Consider the following 19,620-nt stretch of genomic DNA (forward strand, 5'->3'; position numbering starts at 1 on the left):
GATTAGTACTAGAAGCATAAAGGGGTAACACTACAAGGTCAGTCTCCCCACACAAAGGATCATTAGCAGGTGAAATATTTCACTGCAGAAGCAGATTTAAAAGGGAGTGAGGCAAATATTTGAAGAAAAATATCAAAGGGCGTGGATAAATGGGACATGTGTAGATAGATAGCTCTGTTGCGGAGTTAATACATACAAAATGGCCCCCTACCATGTTTGAAGGTCAATGACTCTAAATTGCATTCACCCACTGAGCCAACTAGAGAATCCCTTTAGTATTTGTTGTTTCTTAAAATCAAATCAGCTAAGGTCACAGGTCAGCCTCAGGAACGAGCCTCCAATGAGTAAAACTCCTCCAGCTATGCACTGATTGCTAGATTTTTGGGCACTAAGGAGAATAAGGGATATAGGGAGATGGTGGGAACGGGTTGTTGATGAAGATCAGCCATGATCTTATTGAATTGCGGAGCTGGCTCAATGGGCCGAATGGCCCACTCCTGCTCCTATTTCTTATGTTCTCATTTTCTAACAACAAAAACTTGCATTTATATAGCACCTTTAACTTTGTACTACGTCTTGTCTCAAGTTGTGTCACAGGAGTAGTATCAAAATAATTTGACACCAAGCCACATAAGGAGATATTCGGGCAGATGAGCAAAACTTGGTCAAAGAGGTAGGTTTTAAGGAGCGTCTCAAAGGAAGAAATAGTGGAAGAGAGTTGGAGAGGTTTGGGGAGGGAATTCCAAAGCTTAGGGCCTTGGCAGTTGAAGGCGCGGCCACCAATGATGGAGCGATGAAAATAGGGGATGCTCACTTAAGCTAGAATTGGAAAAGCGCAGATTTCTAGGGCGGGGGGGTTGTGGGGCTGCAAGATGTTAGAAATAGTGTGGATAGAACGAAGTCAAAAACAAAATGGTTGCTACCAGCCCGAAACCCTTCTGTTATCAGTAGTCCGTTAATACGCAAAGTTTCCAACAAAAAAATATATTTCAGGGGGCAAAATTGCCCCTCACCCATTTTGCGGGGGGGTGGTAACCTTCTGGGGCTGGGACCATTAACGCCCGGCCTGACAGTCCCGCCTCCAACACGGAATTGTGCCCCTCACAGGAAGCGGAGCGCCGTCTGCGCCACTCTCTCCGCGGAGCGCTCCGTTTCCTGTGAGAGGCGCCCCCTGGGGATAGCTGACTCGAGTGCCATGCGGATGCTCCGCCGACGCGCGACAACGCCCCCCCTCCCCTTTCAGTTAAAGGGGAGGGCCGCTGCGCACTCCACAGGACCTTTAGTGGCCAGCCACTGGGGCCACTGTGGACGCGATCGACCGGCCCAACGGCACGGCACCCAAAACCACATGCCGGGCTGCACGATGGCGGCCCGGTCAATGTGAGGGCCGCCATTGTCGGGCTGGCGCAAGAGTCGACCGGCAAAATAAAATGGCGGCCTGGGGCGCTAAAGGACTCTCCTTTGAGGGCACACCCCAGCAGGGGATGTCCAGTTCCGGGGCAATTTCCCAGGATACGCTATGCCCCCTGCCGCCTCCCCTCCGCAAGGCGATAAATCTATTGTGCCCCATTAAGGCCCCCCCCCCGCCCCCGGAGGCATTAACGGGACTATAAACAGGGGCAATTTCGGCCCCATCGTTGTTTTAAGCTGCAGCTCTGCCTTGCTGCCTGCCCAGTAATCTCTCTCTGGCCAACCCCTACTCATTTTTTGGCATCACCGGCAATGAGAAGCAAATTCCAGATCTTGGTCGTTTGTTTCTTCAAAGGTTTCTCTCTCTCTCCCATTTTGTCATTTTATAGGGGGGAGCGGGGGCGCATGGGGTGGTGATGAGAGAAAAGGGAAGTAAAGGATAAAGAGAGGAAAGGGACGAGCGAGAGAGAGAAAGAGAGATTTAAATTCCAAAGATTCCACCAGTGCAATTAAGTTTTTGTCCGTAACTCCTCCCTGCACTCAGCCACACAGAAAAAGGATGAACGCAGCATTGCCAGATTAGCAGAGCCACTTTTGCACCTAATCAAACCATGTCCGGGCAGCTCATTACTTCAGGACCTCATTTTACTTTCCTTTGTAACAATGCACTCAGTCACCAACCCACCGACCCTCCCCCTGCTCCCAGAGCAAACTGTGCTGCACAGAACACCAAACCAGGCCAACGAGGCGACGCCACAAGACAGAAAGTATCTCCATGCCAACAGTCATGCAAGAAACTAATTGAACCAGGAGCCAAATTAACAATAAAACACCAGTTGGCAGACAAGAGGGCGCAAGATTCCCTCTTTAATACTATTCGGTCAAGGCCAGCTACAGGCCTGGCCGTTTTTTTAAAGTCAGCCTCTAAATCAATTGGAGCCATTAAACCGCCCTGAACCCACATGCTTCCTCTTCTTGGTTACATTTGCCAATATTGTAATTTATAAAAATTAACCGCATGCACTCCTTATTGAACTCGGCACTGCCTCGTTCTGGTGGGGTTTTCCCGTTGAAAAAATCCTGGGTACTTCTGACCACAATCAATCCTTGCATGTCGGCCTGAATTAGCCAGGGTTCGCTGCACAGCCATTCCTGCAATTCCGAAAACTGACCTGGAATTAAAAGGCCAAAATATCTAAAACCGTTATAAATCACTGGTTAGATCGCAGCTGGAGTATGGTGCCCAATTCTGGGATGAGGGTTTTTTTTTGGAACCAACCAGTAATGTTGAAAGACTAGGAGAGAATTCGAATAGAGGTGTTGAAAATGATGTGGGGTTTTGATACGAGGGAGAAACTGTTTCCACTAGAAGGTCGGAAACCAGAGGACAACCAGAGGTTGTAGTGAGGTTAACGTAATTTTGGATTTCATGTTCTCAGGGGAGATAGATTTTTAACCAATAAGGGAATTAAGGATTACGGGGAGAGGGCGGGTAAGTGGAGCTGAGTCCACGGCCAGATCAGCCATAATCTTATTGAATGGTGGAGCAGGCTCGAGGGACTAGATGGCCTACTCCTGTTCCTAATTCTTATGTTCTTATGTTCTTATGACACAGCTTTAAGGTGATTGGCCAGGGGGAAAAGAAGGAGAATTTGTTTTACTCAGCGAGTTATGATGATCGGGAATGCTCAACCTGAAAGGATGAAGGAAGCAGATTAAAAATAACTTTCAGAAGGGAATTGGATCCCTGCTTCAAAATGGAACAAATTGCAGGACTGTGGGGTAAGTGGAGTGGATTGAGATTAATTAGGTAGCTCTTTCTAAGCGCCGGCACAGGTATGATGGACCAGGTACATGTACGATACAGGTACAGCAGGCGGTTAAGAAAGCAAATGGCATGTTGGCCTTCATAGTGAGGGGATTTGAGTACAGGGGCAGGGAGGTGTTACTACAGTTGTACAGGGCCTTGGTGAGGCCACACCTGGAGTATTGTGTACAGTTTTGGTCTCCTAACTTGAGGAAGGACATTCTTGCTATTGAGGGAGTGCAGCGAAGGTTCACCAGACTGATTCCCGGGATGGCGGGACTGACATATCAAGAAAGACTGGATCAACTGGGCTTGTATTCACTGGAGTTCAGAAGAATGAGAGGGGATCTCATCGAAACAGTTAAAATTCTGATGGGTTTAGACAGGTTAGATGCAGGAAGAATGTTCCCAATGTTGGGGAAGTCCAGAACCACGGGTCGCAGTCTAAGGATTAAGGGGTAAGCCATTTAGGACCGAGATGAGGAGAAACTTCTTCAGCCAGAGAGTGGTGAACCTGTGGAATTCTCTACCACAGAAAGTTGTTGAGGCCAATTCACTAAATATATTCCAAAAGGAGTTAGATGTAGTCCTTACTACTAGGGGGATCAAGGGGTATGGCGAGAAGCAGGAATGGGGTACTGAAGTTACATGTTCAGCCATGTACTCAATGAATGGCAGTGCAGGCTTGAAGGGCCGAATGGCCTACTCCTGCACCTATTTTCTATGTTTCTATGTAAATGGCCTCCTTTCATGCTGCATGATTCTTACCAAGCAAAGGGAAGCGGTGCTTACCATCTTCTCATGCTTATTTCTCCCTCTCCATCCATCCACCCTACGACATCTTAAACCTTTCTTAAACAGTTTTGGTTTCCATATTTACAAAAGGATATACTTGCTTTGCAGACAGTTCAGAGAAGGTTCACAAGGTTGATTCCAGGGATGAAGGGGTTGACTTATGAGGAAAGGTTGAGCAGGTTGGGCCTCTACTCATTGGAATTCAGAAGAATAAGAGGTGATCTTATCGAAATGTATAAGATTATGAAGGGGCTTGACAAGGTGGATGCAGAGAGGATGTTTCCACTGATGGGGGAGACTAGAACTAGAGGGCACGATCTTAGAAAAAGGGGCCGCCCATTTAAAACTGAGATGAGGAGGAATTTCTTCTCTCAGAGGGTTGTAAATCCATGGAATTCGCTGCCTCAAAGAACTGTGGAAGCTGGGACATGGAATAAATTTAAGATAGATATAGATAGTTTCTTAACCAATAAGGGATTAAGGGGTTATGGGGAGCAGGCAGGGAAGTGGACCTGAGTCCATGATCGGATCAGCCATGACCTTATTGAATGGCGGAGCAGGCTCGAGGGGCCTTATGACCTAACCCTGCTCCTATTTCTTATGTTCTTATGTTATGTTCTTTTCTGAGGGTTTTTGGATTGTATAGCTAATTGGATAGTTCTTCAAAGCGAGCCAGCACAACAGTGATGGGCCGAATGGCCTCCTTCTATGTCGCATGATTCTGGAGTATAGCTGTCCGTTACCTCACCCAATTGATCACTGTTCACGTGGGAGCTGAGGCACAGAGTACTGGAGAGCTATTTAACCATGGGAGGGCATCCGCCTATGCCGAGGTCCAGTGCAGGGAGGAATATTGGACAACAATCAGGAGCAGATGACTTTGGACAGGCTGGGGTTGTTTTCTTTGGAACAGAGCAGACGGAGGGGAGACCTGATTGAGGGGTATAAAATTATGAGGGGCCTAGATAGTGGATAGGAAGGAGCTGTTTCATTTAGCAGAAGGGTTAATAACCAGGGTGGTGGGGGTCTGGAACTCACTGCCTGAAAGGGTGTAGAGGCAAAAACCTTCACCACATTTAAAAAGTACTTGGATGTGCATTTGAAGTGCCGTAACCTACAGGGCAATGGACCAAGCGTTGGAAAGTGGGATTAAGCTGATAGTTCTTTGTCAACAGGCACGGACACGATGGGCCAAATGGCCTCCTTCTGTGCTGTAAATTTCTATGATTCTATGATCGTATGAACACCATTTCCGCTTCTGGTGGAATTTAAATTAAAATGTAAAGATATGTAAATACATGTATTCTATAAACTCCTGTTGTTATGCAAGGGCCGAGGCCTATAAAGCTTGAGGAGCGAGTAGTAGTGAAGGCCGAGACAGCTAATGGGCGGTCTGGGGAACAAGCGCCTGGTTACGCCGTGAGCCACGATGGCGATGATACGGGTTTGAAAGTGTCGAGCCGCTGCACGTACGGAGACGAAAGGTGAGATGTAGCGATAAGCAAGAACTCAGTTAGAACTCAGGGCTTCAAGGGAAAAGATAATCAGGTGCAGTGCAAAATGGCTGCCGTTTCGCAAGTGGCCAATTTGCGCTATCGCCCAAGTCCAAATTCACCCACACCACAAGTCTTCAACTTTCGATTTTTTATTGGATGGCTGTGCAGATTGGTAGCAGCCGAGGCAGCCGAGAGGGAGCCAACTTCACTCCCCCCGCCTGCCCCAATTTGATTCAGTGTTTCGATTGTGAAAAACAACCAGAAGCTGTGTCACTGTGTCGCAATCAACATTCATCTCCCGCTCCAACTCATTCTTTCCAGCACATGAAAGCTGGAAAGTCCTTAACTCTTTCAGTCTCGCTTTTCTCTCACAATGTGCTGGCTTTCAAAACCACAACATGGCAGCACCAAAATCAATACCCGATCTTCTCACCTAATCACCTGGGTGTCCCGCACCGAAACCTCTTCATCACAGAGATTTATTTTTTTGACTGAACAATGTTTTTTTGATGCAATATCGTTTGGTGCAAAGTAATGAATTCTGGGTTACTGTGTTCCTGGAGCGATGAGGTTCCATTTTGGACAAAATTGAACTTTTGGGACCGTTCTTGAATTATTAACACAAAACAATATGAATGGATTAGAGTAGCAGACTACACATTGTTCACGTTACAAGGACTAAACCAAGACATTACTCTAGCCGTGAAAAGAAAAGAAAAAAACTTGCATTTAAATAGCTCAGTGGGCAGCACTCTCGCCTCCGAGTCAGAAGGTTGAGTCCCACTCCAGTTGAGTCCCACTCCAGTGGCTTGAGCACATAACCATGGCTGAGACACCCAGTGCAGTATTGCGGGAGTGTCTTGAGGTGCCATCTTTCAGACGAGACATTAAACCGAGTCTGCTCTCTCAGGTGGATGCAAAAGAATGGGCTAAGGTTTGGCAGATGGAATACAATGTCGGAAAATGTGAGGTCATCCACCTTGGAAAAAAAAACAGTAAAAGGGAATATTATTTGAAGGGGGAGAAATTACAACATGCTGCGGTGCAGAGTGACCTGTGCATGAAACTCTTTTAGAGTCTACCTACAAAACATAAAACATTAAACCGTGCCACCCGATCTGGGTGACACACCAGACATTTACAAGGCCCTTTTTTTCCTTTTTTTTGGGCACTAAAATCACAATTTTCCCAGTGCCCCCTATAAAAGGGAAGGGGACACTAAAAGCACCGGCAATTAAAACAAGTTTGCAGGTGCAGCAGGTAATCAGGAAGGCGAATGTAATGTTGGCCTTCATTGCGAGAGGGATGGAGTACAAAAGCAGGGAGGTCCTGCTGCAATGCTGCAACTGTACAGCGTATTGGTGAGGCCGCACCTGGAGTACTGCGTGCAGTTTTGGTCATCTTACTTAAGGAAGGATATACTAGCTTTGGAGGGGGTACAGAGACGATTCACTAAGCTGATTCCGGAGATGAGGGGGTTACCTTATGATGATAGATTGAGTAGACTGGGTCTTTACTCGTTGGAGTTCAGAAGGATGAGGGGTGATCTTACCGAAACATTTAAAATAATGAAAGGGATAGACAAGATAGAGGCAGAGAGGTTGTTTCCACTGGTCGGGGAGACTAGAACTAGGGGGCAAAGCCTCAAAATACGGAGGAGCCAATTTAAAACCGAGTTGAGAAGGAATTTCTTCTCCCAGAGGGTTGTGAATCTGTGGAATTCTCTGCCCAAGGAAGCAGTTGAGGCTAGCTCATTGAATGTATTCAAATCACAGATAGATAGATTTTTAACCAATAAGGGAATTAAGGGTTATGGGGTAAGTGGAGCTGAGTCCATGGCCAGATCAGCCATGATCTTGTTGAATGGCGGAGCAGGCTCTAGAGGCTAGATGGCCTACTCCTTTTCATAATTCTTATGTTCTTATCCCATGGCACTTTTCAATGAAGAGCAGGGGCGATCTCTCAAGTGTCCTGGTCAACTCTTTCTCAACCAACACCACTAAAAACAGATTATCTGGCCATTATCACATTGCTGTTTGTGGGAGCTTGCTGTGCGCAAATTGGCTGCCACGTTTCCTACATGACAACAGTGGCTCATCTTTAAAAGTACTTCATTGGCTGCAAAGTGCTTTGGGAGGTCGTGAGGTTGTGAAAGGCGCTACATAAATGCAGGGGCACCTGCGTGAGGACACCCGCGGCAGGTCGAGGCCATAAAAGGAGCAGCAGCCATGGGCAGCGTGGCGGCATGCCACTTCAGAGAGCAGCGCGAGCTGCGACAGCAGCGAAGAGTGACGTCATCAAAGGTCCAGGTCGGTGATTGGAGTGTGGGCAGATACAGCAGGAGCGGCGAGGTCGGGGCGAAGGAGCTGTGAGAGACTGTGGAGGGATGTGATCGAGGCCCAGGAGAGGCGTGAATTTGGGACCAGGGGCAGCACGGGCCCAGCCCACACTGTGATTATGTGTGCGCACTCGGTCGGTGCAGCAGAGCTGGTCTCCAGTCATCTTGGGTAACCCTTGCCATTGGATCAAGCCCTAGCTCTGTCAAGCCCGTGTGGTGGCTGGTGTGCAACGGCCAGCACACGTTAAAAAAATCCACGCACAGGCATCTTCCACCCTTCAACATGTAGTTCGGGTCCTTCATTCAAAACACCTGTGAACTCATCCTTTTTTGGTGTGGAGGCAAGTCATCCTCGTTTCGAGGGACCGCCTATGATGATGATAAATGCAAGTTCTTTCTTGCGATGCTGTCAATGCAGTGGAGAACCCCAGCGGCTGCAGCACGGTTGTAGGGGCACAGAAGGGAAGCCGGACTATACTCTGTCTGCACAAGGGCACAGAATCCAGGAATGTCCCAGTTCCAATATCCAGAGACAAGAGTCAGTTGATCTTAGCTGAGGCAGTAGAAGCGGATGCAGCAAATGGTCTCCACACCTCAAGATCGAAAAAAGCAACAAACAAAAATAAGCCAAGGGCCCCCACTCCTGATCACTATCCAGCATCACTTGCTGGAAAATAGGCATTGGAGATTGAGCTGCAATGCCCTCCATAGTCAAATATCCTGCACTGTTGGAGGTGCCATCTTTCGGATGAGACGTTAAAACTTGCCTCTGTCTGCTTCCTCAGATGGACGTTAAAGTTCCCGTGGCAGTATTCCGAAGAGGAGCGGGGGTGGGGAATTATCTCTGTTGTTCTGGACAATATTTATTCCTCAATTCAACATCACTAAATCAGATTATCTGGTAATTATCTATAAGAACATTAGGAGCAGGAGTAGGCCATAGAGCCCCCCGAACCTGCAGCACCATTTAATACGATCATGGCTGATCCGATCATGGACTCAGGTCCACTTCCCTACCCGCTCCCCATAATCCCTTATTCCCTTATCAGTTAAGAAACTGTCTATTTCAGTCTTAAACTTATTCAATGTCCCAGCTTCCACAGCTCTCTGAGGCAGTGAATTCTACAGATTTACAACCCTCTGAGAAGAAATTCCTCCTCATCTCAATTTTAAATGGGCGGCCACTTATTCATCGATGTTTGTGGGAGCTTGCTGTGCGCAAATTGGCTGTCACGTTCCCCACATTGCAACAGTGACTACACTTCAAAAAGTACTTCACTGGCTGTAAAGTGCTTCGGGGCATCCGGAGGTTAAAAAAAAAGCCACATATAAATGCAAATTCTCTCTTTATTAGCTCAATACAGGAAGATTAATCCCCTTGGCGTAAAGGAAAATTGATCCCCTTGGCCTGCTGGGAGCCAAACTCCAGCTAGAATCAGTGCAAAAATGGAGAGGAGAGAAAACATAATTAGACAGTGGAGCCACGGGGGCAGATACTGCTGCAGGATTGACTCAAAAAGCGTCATATTAGACTCATAATAAGGCAACAAGAGGAAACAAAACAAAGCGTTCACATTACAGCAACTGCTTTGTAATCTTCCCCTTCATCTCCAGATATTACTTGACACATTCATTGCGTTATTAGCAGGATATCTATTGAGTATGACACATCGGCACTATCTTTTCTGTTGAATCAGCTGGCATTACTGGTCTCTTCCATCACCTCCCTTATCCATATTCCTCGTGTAAGGTTAGGCTCGCGTACGTTCAGTCAGCCCAGCCACAATTGATTGAAGCCTTAATAAATCTTAAATTGCATTTTTAAAAATAAACTAATCCAAAGCAAGTGACACAATTTCATCTGTCGCATTTTATTTGAATGAGGTTTCAAAATCGAACATTTGAAAGAAAACTGCTGCCAACACCATTCCCCACCCCCCCCACTCTTACCCCACACGCCCCCCACCCCGACCCTCCACTTAAGTGCCAACTTAGGACGAGCCAAGAGGTGCCTGCCTCCTCAATGGGGAACACCCCCAATCTGAGACCCGTCACAAATCGGTAACAACTTGCATTTGTATAGCACCTTCAACGAAGGAAAACGTCTCCAGGTGCTTCACAGGAGCGTCATCAGACAAAATCTGGCACCGAGCCACATGGGGAGATCTTGAGAAGGAGGTAGGTCATAAGGAGCACCTTAAAGGGCGGAGAAAAGAGGTAGAGGGGTATCCACCTTAAAGACCCTGCACCCCATTGAGTGTCAGGGGCTTGCTCGCTGGAAATGCGGAGGGAGGGGCTCACGGTCCACAGCCCTGGAGTGCAAGGAAGGGCATCCATTTTGTTGACCTTGCGCAGGCCACTCAGTGGTCACGTGACGCTGGTGGTCACGTCATAGCGGCTGCACATACCGGGCATGTCTCTGGACTGGCGGGTGGGTCAGACAGCTGGGAAGGAGTCTGGCTCTGGCACCGCGCTCTCTCTCGCTCTCGCTTTGCCTGACCTTTCACCGGACGAGTCAGTATGCGTTTGCGCGGAGAGCGCGTGTGTCGAGGGGGGAGAGGATGGAGGAGGGGGTGGGGGGGGTGGAAGTGTGACACAGCCCATGGCTTCCACGGATGAAAAGGCAACACCGGGCAGTGGCCCGCAGTATAAGGGACGGAGAGCCAAGTCTCACGTAGAACTTGCCCTCGAGTTTGATTGTCGGGTTTTACAGCACACGTTTGCGCTGCCCAAGTCTTGCTCCTCAGTGTTGTACACAAGGCGCCCTTGTCAAAAACATCATGGGGGAAAAAAAGGGGCCCAATTTAACACTTGCACTCACGTTGCAGAAACAAAAACACAATGAAGTTCCGCAGTCATTCAGTTTAATGTTCAGCATGATCCCAATCAGTGTCAACTTAGCAGACATCCAGTCAATGTAGTACGGCAGGGTGATATAATTGGCCTTGAACTAGGGAGGGGAAAATAAATAAGATAAAACTTCTGCCCCTGACGGCCAGCCCATTCAGAAAGTGGACACTGAGGGAGGACAGGATCATGATCGGCCTTGTCCATGATGCCCTCCACAGTCGAATACCCCAACAATTTTCAATGACCTGGACTCCCGTGTGAATTAGCACTCGCTGGAGGTACCGAAAGTCCACTTGCACCCGCGGGACTACACCCCAGTTAAGAGTCAGCACCTTGAGGAGGGGGAAAGTAAGAGGCCGAATACAAAAAAAAATCCACCTACGACAAACAGAAAGAACGCACCTTTAGGCAAACAAAAATAATCCCGTGCCCCTCAGAGATTACACACCTAAAGATCACATTTATTGACCAGTCGAATCTGAAGGTGGACAGGACAGAGGCAGAGCTAGTTCAAATGACCTGATTTGAGGGGTGACCTGATAGAGGTCTTCTAAGATTATGAAAAAATTTGACAGGGAAGACGTTTCCATTTGTGGTAGGGGGACGGAAAGAGACCAAAACTAGAGACCATAAATACAAGATAGCCACCAATAAACCAACAGGGAATTCAGGAGAAACTTCTTTGCCCAGAGAGCAGTGAGAATGTGGAATTCGCTACCTCAGCGAGTAGTTGAGGCGAATAGCGTAGATGCATTTCAGGGCAAGCCAGATAAGTATATGAGGGAGAAAGGAATAGAAGGATATGCTGAGAGTAAGAGGGGTGGGAGGCGGCTCATGTGGAGCATAAACACCGGCATAGACCCGTTGGGCCCAATGGCCTGTTTCTGCGCTGTCGACTTGAAGCAGTTCTATGAATATCTAGCTTTACTCAGCAGCAGTGAATTCTGGTCATTTAAGCAGAATCGTCAGTTCTCCCAAAACGGCCAGCACAAGGCGGCTCTCAGTTATTCCTTCGGTCGCTTTAATTGGCTTTCCATTCTTCTCTCGCTCTCAGCGTTTCTTTAGCCCCGGTCAATCTCTCGAGTCCCATGGGCTGCACCTCCTGCTTCAGTTATTTTCCGTCTCCTTCACTCAGACTTGGCTTGTGGTCAGGAACATCCTTACCTCCTGTGGGTGAAACGACTGGTTTTGATACTGAAGGAAATACATTCATCACCAGTAGCGGCAGCCCCTGCACCCCACACCCAGTGTCTACCTTTAACATTGCCCTTCTCACCTTCCGTCGTACATAGGATTACATCGGATATACAGCACAGAAACTGGCCATCAAGCCCAACCAGTCCATGTGGCGTTTATGCTCCACTCGAGCCTCCTCCCGTCTTTCCTCACCTAAATCTATCAGCCTAACCCTCTATTCCCTTCTCTCTCACACGCTTGTTGAGCCTCCCCTTAAATGCATCGATACTATTCGCTTCAACCACTCCCTGTGGTAGCGAGTTCCACATTCTCACCACTTTTTGGGTAAAGAAGTTTCTCCTGAACTCCCTATTGGATTTCTTGGTGACTATCTTATATTGATGGCCTCTAGTTATGCTCTTCCCCACAAATGAAAACATTCTTTCAAAACCTTTCATCATTTTAAAGAGTTCTATTAGGCCTTCTTGTTTTAAGAGAAAGGAGACCCAGCCTGTTCATCCTTTCCCGAGATGTATACCCTCACATTTCTGGTATCATCCTTGTAAATCTTCTCTGCACCCTCTCCAGTGCGTCTATATCCTTTTTATAATATGGCGACCAGTACTCTAAATAGACGTAGTACTCAAAGTGTGGTCCAAGATTCGATACTTTTAATTCCATTGGATGAAACATTAAGCCGAGGCCCCGCCTGTCCTCTCAGGTGGACACAAAATGTCTTGCAGCAATTATTCTAAACTGAGCAGGGGACTTCTCTCCTGGGCCAATATTTATCGCTCAACCAACATGAATAAAACAGATGATCTTGGTCAGTACCTTATTGTTTCTGGGAGCTTGCTGTGCGCAAATTGGCTGCCACGTTTCCCTACAGTGAACACACTTCAAAAGCACTTAATTGGCTGTAAAGCGCTTTGGGGCATCCTGAGGTCGTGTGGTGGGAGATTATTTTGTTTGAAATAAAATTGCGCATTTTACGGCTATTAGGAAAGAATTGCTCCCGCTTGGGGAACTGATAGCATTACCGGGCCACGGAAATGTGAGTCTAATTGTTGGATTAAAGGAGCGGGTTCCAGGAAGGTAAAACGTGCAGGGAATCTCCACCTTTGATCGGATACAGCAACTGAGTGTCTAGACTCCACAGTAGTGTGTGCTTTTGTTATCCCCAGACTCGACTACTCCAATGCTCTCTTTGGCCAACCCCCCATCTTCCATCCTCCATAAACTTGTGCTCATCCGAAACTCTGCTGCTCAGATCTCGATTCCCGTTGACCCACCACCCCTGTGCTCGCTACCCCACATTGACTCCCGGTCCGGCAGCGTCTCGATTTTAAAATTCATGTTCAAGGAACTCCATGGTCTCGCCCCTCCCGAGCTCTGTAACCTCCTCCAGCCCTACAACCCTCCAAGACCTCTGTGTTCGTCCAATTCTGGCCTCTTGGTGCATCCCTCACTTCCTTCGCCCCACCATTAACAACCATGCTCCTTTTTCTTTGTACAATTATATCTTTTGTGTTCCGCCCGATCACAGACCTTCTCTTTTGTTCTTTCCTCCCCTCCTCTGTGCTTGCTTAAAATCTGTTACAACTTTTCCCAGTTCTGACGAAGGGTCATTGACCTGAAACGCTAACTCTGTTTCTCTCTCCACAGATGCTGCCTGACCTGCTGAGTATTTCCAGCATGTTGTGTTTTTATTTCAGATTTCCAGCATCCATAGCATTGCTCTTGTGTTAACAGCCGTGCCTTCAGCTGCCTAGGATGGAAAGCTCTGGAATTCCCTCCCTAAACCTCTCCAGCCCTCTCCTCCTTCAAGGCACTCTTTAAAATCTCCCGCTTTGACTGAGCATTTGGTCCCCGTATCCCAATGTCTCCCTTCTTTGGTTCAGAGTTCATTCTTGCCCAATTATGCTTCTGTGAAGCGCATTGGGACGATTTCCTACGTTGAAGGCGCTACATGATGCCTGTTTTTTTATTGCCAACAGCGCCAAACTTAAAAAGGTAAAAATGACGCATGGGATGGGGGGTGGTCATTATCCGTGGACAGGATGAAAACTATTGTGCAATAACATGCTTCGAAACAGCGTCCCATTTTGTCGGGACCAGTTTAGAAAACATGGCCAACCATCGATCCTTTTCAGCAGCAGCTTACAATTAGCTATCATCGGCTGCACCTGCCCACTAAGAGCCGTTGCTTTTCACAGGAACAGGCCAGGTTAGCAGCTTAGCATCGCAGTCTCCGAACACCCGTCACGCCACGGGAAATCTGCTCGTTGATGAAATTACATGCAACCGTGACAACCCCTGTCAGGACGCACAGTCTGTGACAGATATGCAAATCCTGTTCCCTGCATCCACACTGTGTCAAGTAGCGATAATACGTCGAGAAGGGAACGGTTTACGGATTTGAGTAATTCTCTCGATCCAAACTCCTACTTCCTACATCGGTGGCTGAATTAAATTTCACAGCTGAATGGGAGTTTCAACACGGTCATTTCCATCCTCATTTTCTCCACAATGGTTAATAAAATCCTTTAAGCTCTGCCATAGAGGCTGGTTATCCATACATCTCGCTGTATTTGAATGGCCCACAGTAATCCCGGCTTTTCCGCGTATACGGGGATAAAACAGGACAGCACTCCTGAAAACAGTGCTTCCAGAGTGTAATGCTCGTGCCTGTACAACTCCTATTGGAGCATCGTAAACCGTGAGCCTCCACAGAATAAAGTGGGCTCTTCACCCCGCTCCCCCCGAGTGCCCTGACCGATACCGATCCCGAAACAAACCCCACTAAAAAGTTTTAAGAAGGGACAAGCATTGAGGTTTCAGCAGGGGACCGCTCTTCGATACAGACTCGTGCCCGACCCTAGACATTCTTTCAAAAACTTCTCCTCCCCAATGTTATTCTTCCCCCCCCCACCCCCAACCCTACCCGCCCCCACCGCCCCCCGCCCCCCACACATAATCCCCAAAGTATGAGCGACTCACTCTCCAGTGTCAGGCTTCAAGTGTCACCAGTAGCTTGTCCAAGTACTTTTCATTTACTCATTTGGACCACTTGACTTTGTGGGTCACTACAGCCAAAGCAGGGAAGTCTTGCTACAGCTGTACAGGGTATTGGTGAGGCCATACCTGGAATACTGCGTGCAGTTTTGGTTTCCATATTTACAAACAGATATATTTGCTTCGGAGGCAGTTCAGAGAAGGTTCACTCGGTTGATTCCAGGGATGAGGGGGCTGACTTATGAGGAAAGGTCGAGTAGGTTGGGCCTCTACTCATTGGAATGAGAGGTGATCTTATTGAAACGTGTAAGATTATGAGGGGGCTTGACAAGGTGGATGCAGAGAGGATGTTTCTACTGATGGGGGAGACCAGAATTAGAGGGCACAATCTTAGAATAAGGGGCCGCCCATTTAAAGCAGAGATGAGAAGGAATTTCTTCTCTCAGAGGGTTGTAAATCTGTGGAATTTGCTGCCTCGGAGAGCTGTGGAAGCTGAGACATTGAATAAATTTAAGACAGAAATAGACAGAGGGATAAGGGGATAAGGGGTTATGGGAAGCAGGCAGGGAAGTGGAGCTGAGCCCATGATCAGATCAGCCATGATCTTATTGAATTTGCAGAGCAGGCTCGAGGGGCCTTATGGCCGACTCCTGCTCCTATTTCTTATGTTCTTATGTAACCTACATCCACACGGGGTCAGCGGATAGGGATCAGAAGCAACAACTTGCATTTATATAGCACCTTTAATGTACGCTACACTAGCATAGTGGCAATGTTACTGGACGAGTATTCCAGAGGTCTGGACTGATGATCCAAGATGAGTTCAATTCCCACTACGGCAGCTGGGGAACTTAAGTTCAGTTAATTAAATAAATCTGGAATAAAAAGCTATGCATCAGTACTGGTGACCATGAATCTACTGGATTGTCATAAAAACCCATCTGATTCACGAATGTCCTTTAGAGAAGGAAATCTGCCGTCCTTACCCGGTCTGGCCTGCGTGTGACTCTCAGACCCACAGCAATGTCGGTGACTCTTAACTGCCCTTTGAAATGGCCAAGCAAGCCACTCATTTGAATAAAGCAGCTCACCACCACCTTCTCAAGAGATGGGCAATAAACGATGGCTTTTCCAGCGAAGCTCACGTCTCATGAATGAATAATTTTAAAAAACGTCCCAAGGCGCCCAACAAGAGAGTTATCGATAACAAAGACCTTTTGACACCGAGCCACAGAAGGACTGGTCACCAAAGGTTTATTCAAAGAGCTCGGTTTCAAGGAGCATTTCAAAAAGGAGAAGGGAGACAGTGAGGCGAGGAGGTGTAGGGAGGGAATTCCAGAGCTTAGGGCACAGGCAGCTGAAGGCACGGCCGCCAACGATGGAGCGATTATAATCGGAGATGGACAGGAGGCCAGAATTGGAGGAGCGCAGAGATCTCGGAGGCTGAAGACCTAGGGAGATAAGCATCGAGATTTTCCTCTCTCTGGGCACAGAGGCTACTGTAGTGGCCCATACAGTGTGATTGCACAGGAAGAATGACGACGTTAATGAGATATTGGTCGACTGCCAGCATGAGTCAGCACCTTTGGGAACAGAGCGGACTAAATCTGGGATCAATTCCAGGTATCTTCCAGCTCCTTATGGCTCAGAGATTCCCTGGATAATATCGCTGAGCAATCGGGAGGGGGGATTTACCCTCTCTATTTTTGAATGGGCAGTGTGGACTTCTGCAATCTTCTTTGGGACTCTCGTGCTCAGTGTACGTGCAGTGTACGCTGCCTGGCTGGGATTCAGATTCTGCAGCCCAGGAGACAGCCTTGCTCATGTGCAGTCCTCTCACAGCAGCTTAAAATAAAATGTTTCGAGAGCAGAGTTAGCAATGTTCACACTGCCCAAACATGTAAAATCAACCACGGAAAAATTTAAAGAGAGGGCCCAGCAAATCAAGAGGACTCACCTGGCCCTTCTTACTAGTATAGTATAGTATTAGGCGGTCCCTCGTAGCGAGGATGACCCACTTCCACACCAAAAAGGGATGAGTTCACAGGTGTTTCAATAAGGGTCCTGGCATTCTAGGTCCCGAACAACATACGGAAGGGTGGAAGATGCCTGTGCATTCTTTTAATGTGGGGTGGCCGCTGCACACCAGCCACAACTTGCATTTATATAGCGCCTTTAATGCAGTAAAATCATGCCAAGGCGCTTTACGGTAGCGATTAACAAAATTTGACACCGAACCACATAAGGAGATATCGGGGCAGGTGACCAAAAGCTTGGTCAAAGAGGTAGGTTTTAAGGAGCGTCTTAAAAGGAGGAAAGAGAGGCAGAGAGGGATAGGGAGGGAGTTAAGAGAGCTGAGGGCCTGGGCAGCTGTAGGCACAGCTGCCAACGGTGGGGCGATGGAAATTGTGCATGCACAAGAGTCCAGAATTGGAGGAGTGCAGAGATCTGGGAGGGTTGTAGTGCTGGAGGAGGTTACAGAGATAGTACGGGGTGAGGCCATGGAGTGCGTTGAAAACAAAGTTGAACATTTAAAAAAATTGAGGCATACTGGAGACTCCAGGAATTAAAGATTCATCTCCTGGACAATGATGCAAGCAACCTGGGAGCAAAATCAAATAGGGCAGTTTCCCCCCCCATCCCCCTATTTTCCTTGAGAACTTCCGTTTATTACTAGTTATAAAAACATTGAATCTGGGAAAAGTGGCTGTTTGACCAGGTGAGGCAATTGGAGAGGAGGGTCAGGTGATGAAACCTCCAGGAATAATTCAAACCAGAATTGGCAACCCTTAAGTTGCCAGACCAGCTTAACCCCACTTGTACACTGCACTGGAGTTAACACTTCTCATGGGGCATCAAGCCACGAGACTACTCGCTCCAAGGAGGTCCCAAACCACCTCTGCCTGGAATCAGGACAGGTCTCCAGACCACTTCACTGTGGTGCTAACGTTAGAGCACAAGCACATCCTTAATCACAGTGCGAGAATGCCAATTGTCTCCTAGCAACTAAACTAACCGCGGGTGCCGTGCTATAGAGCATTGGGGGGGGGTCAAAATTGCACCTTTTTAGAGCCCCTTTAGCGCCTCCAGGGGTGCTAGCGAGGCGTTAACAGCGTTCTCGCCCCAGAGAGTGGGGGTGGCGGGGGGCATACTACCGCCTCCCGGGAAATTGCCCTGGAGGTTTAGGAGGGGCACTGTCCTGGCAGCACCACGCCCCGCCGTTAGCGCCCCGGGCTGGCTCACTACCAGCTATGATATCATCACTGTTTGTGCTGACAACTCACCACCGCGCATCAGACTGTTTAACACCATGCGGGCCGCGAGGATGTCAACCCCAGACATCCGTCGCCAGGGAGACCCTTAAAGGGGAGGCCTGTAGCGCCCCGGGCCGCCATCGTTATATGTTGCCCGACTCTTGCGTCGGCCCGACAATGGCAGGCCCTCGCGTCGACTGGTCTACCATCTTGCAGCCCGTCACTCCATTTTGGGCGCCGGGCTGGTGGCCTGGTCGATCGCGTCCCAGGTGGCCCAGAGGTGGCCACCAAAGGGCTATCACTGAAGGGGAGGGGCCTTGTAGCGCGTCAGTGCTACGCGAAACATCTGCACAGCGCTGGTCTACTATGCGAGGCGCTGGACTCCGGAGGCAGCCTTTCGCTTCCCGTGAGGGGTGGGGGGCGGGACTTCTGGGCCAATCGGGGCGATGGGCAATTTCTAGGCCTGCTTCTCTTCTCGGGGAACTGCACGAGAGGACTGGCAAAAAACGATTGGAAGGGTCTCAGGCTTGTAACAATGCTTTCACTTGGACTGCTGTAAAGCACAATGGCAGATGTGGAATTTTAACATTACGTCCAAGTATAAGACATTGTCCTTCTAAATGCAGGTCATGTCTGGAGAGAGGTAACCCAATCTGTTCAATGCTAGGGTGAAGTCCTGCTGGTTATAGGCAGTGATGGAAGCAACTGGAAGTCATGAATTATAGAATCATAGCACGATACTGCACAGGAGGAGACCATTCAGCCCATTGTGCCTCTGCAGGCTCTTTGAAAGAGCGATCCAATTAATTTCACACACCCCGCTCTTTCCCCGCAGCCTTTCAATTTTTTCTCCTTCAAGTACTTATCAATTTTCTTTTGAAAATTATTATTGTATCTGCTTCAGCCACCCTTTCAGGCACTGCACTCCAGATCATAACCTTTCGCGACAGAAATTTTTTCCCCTCTGGCTCTTTTGCCAATTATCTTACATCTCTGTCCTCTGCTACCGACCCTTCTGCCACTGGAAACCGTCCTCCTTATTTACGCGATCAAACCCGACATGATTTTGAACACCTCTCATCAAATTTCCCCATAACCTTCTCTGCTCGAAGGAGAACCCCAGTTTCTCTAGCCTCTTCATCTTTCAGATGAGACGTTAAACCGAGGCCCCGTCTGCTCTCTCAAGTGGATGTAAAAGATTCCATGGCACTATTTCGAAGAGCAGGGGAGTTAGTCCTGGTGCCCTGGGGCCAATATTTATCGCTCAATCAACATATCATTAAAAAAAAACAGATTATCTGGTCATTATCACATTGCTGTTGTGGGAGCTTGCTGAGCACAAATTGGCTGCCGCGTTTCCCCTATTACAACAGTGACTACACTCCAAAAGTACTTAATTGGCTGTAAAGTGCTTTGAGACATCTGGAGGTCGTGAAAGGCGCTATATATCAGAGACATGGACAATGTACTGAAGACACC

At 48.1% G+C, this 19,620-nt stretch overlaps 1 protein-coding gene across 6 annotated transcripts in view; it reads right to left on the bottom strand.

Moving 5' to 3' along the window:
• LOC139262845 (protocadherin-1-like) overlaps positions 1–19,620 on the bottom strand; it is a 422,377-nt gene that overhangs the window by 370,002 nt on the left and 32,755 nt on the right. The window contains exon 3 of one of the 6 annotated variants that reach the window (XM_070878031.1): positions 9,825–11,863. The exons of the other annotated variants lie outside the window; for them this stretch is intronic. Coding sequence (XP_070734132.1) covers positions 11,828–11,863 — 36 coding nt within the window. The 3' untranslated portion in view covers positions 9,825–11,827. Of the gene's footprint in view, positions 1–9,824; positions 11,864–19,620 lie in introns of those variants that run through there. 6 annotated transcript variants of the gene reach the window in all.

Source organism: Pristiophorus japonicus, chromosome 4 (genome assembly GCF_044704955.1).
Source record: "Pristiophorus japonicus isolate sPriJap1 chromosome 4, sPriJap1.hap1, whole genome shotgun sequence".
Taxonomy (NCBI): Eukaryota; Metazoa; Chordata; class Chondrichthyes; family Pristiophoridae; genus Pristiophorus; species Pristiophorus japonicus.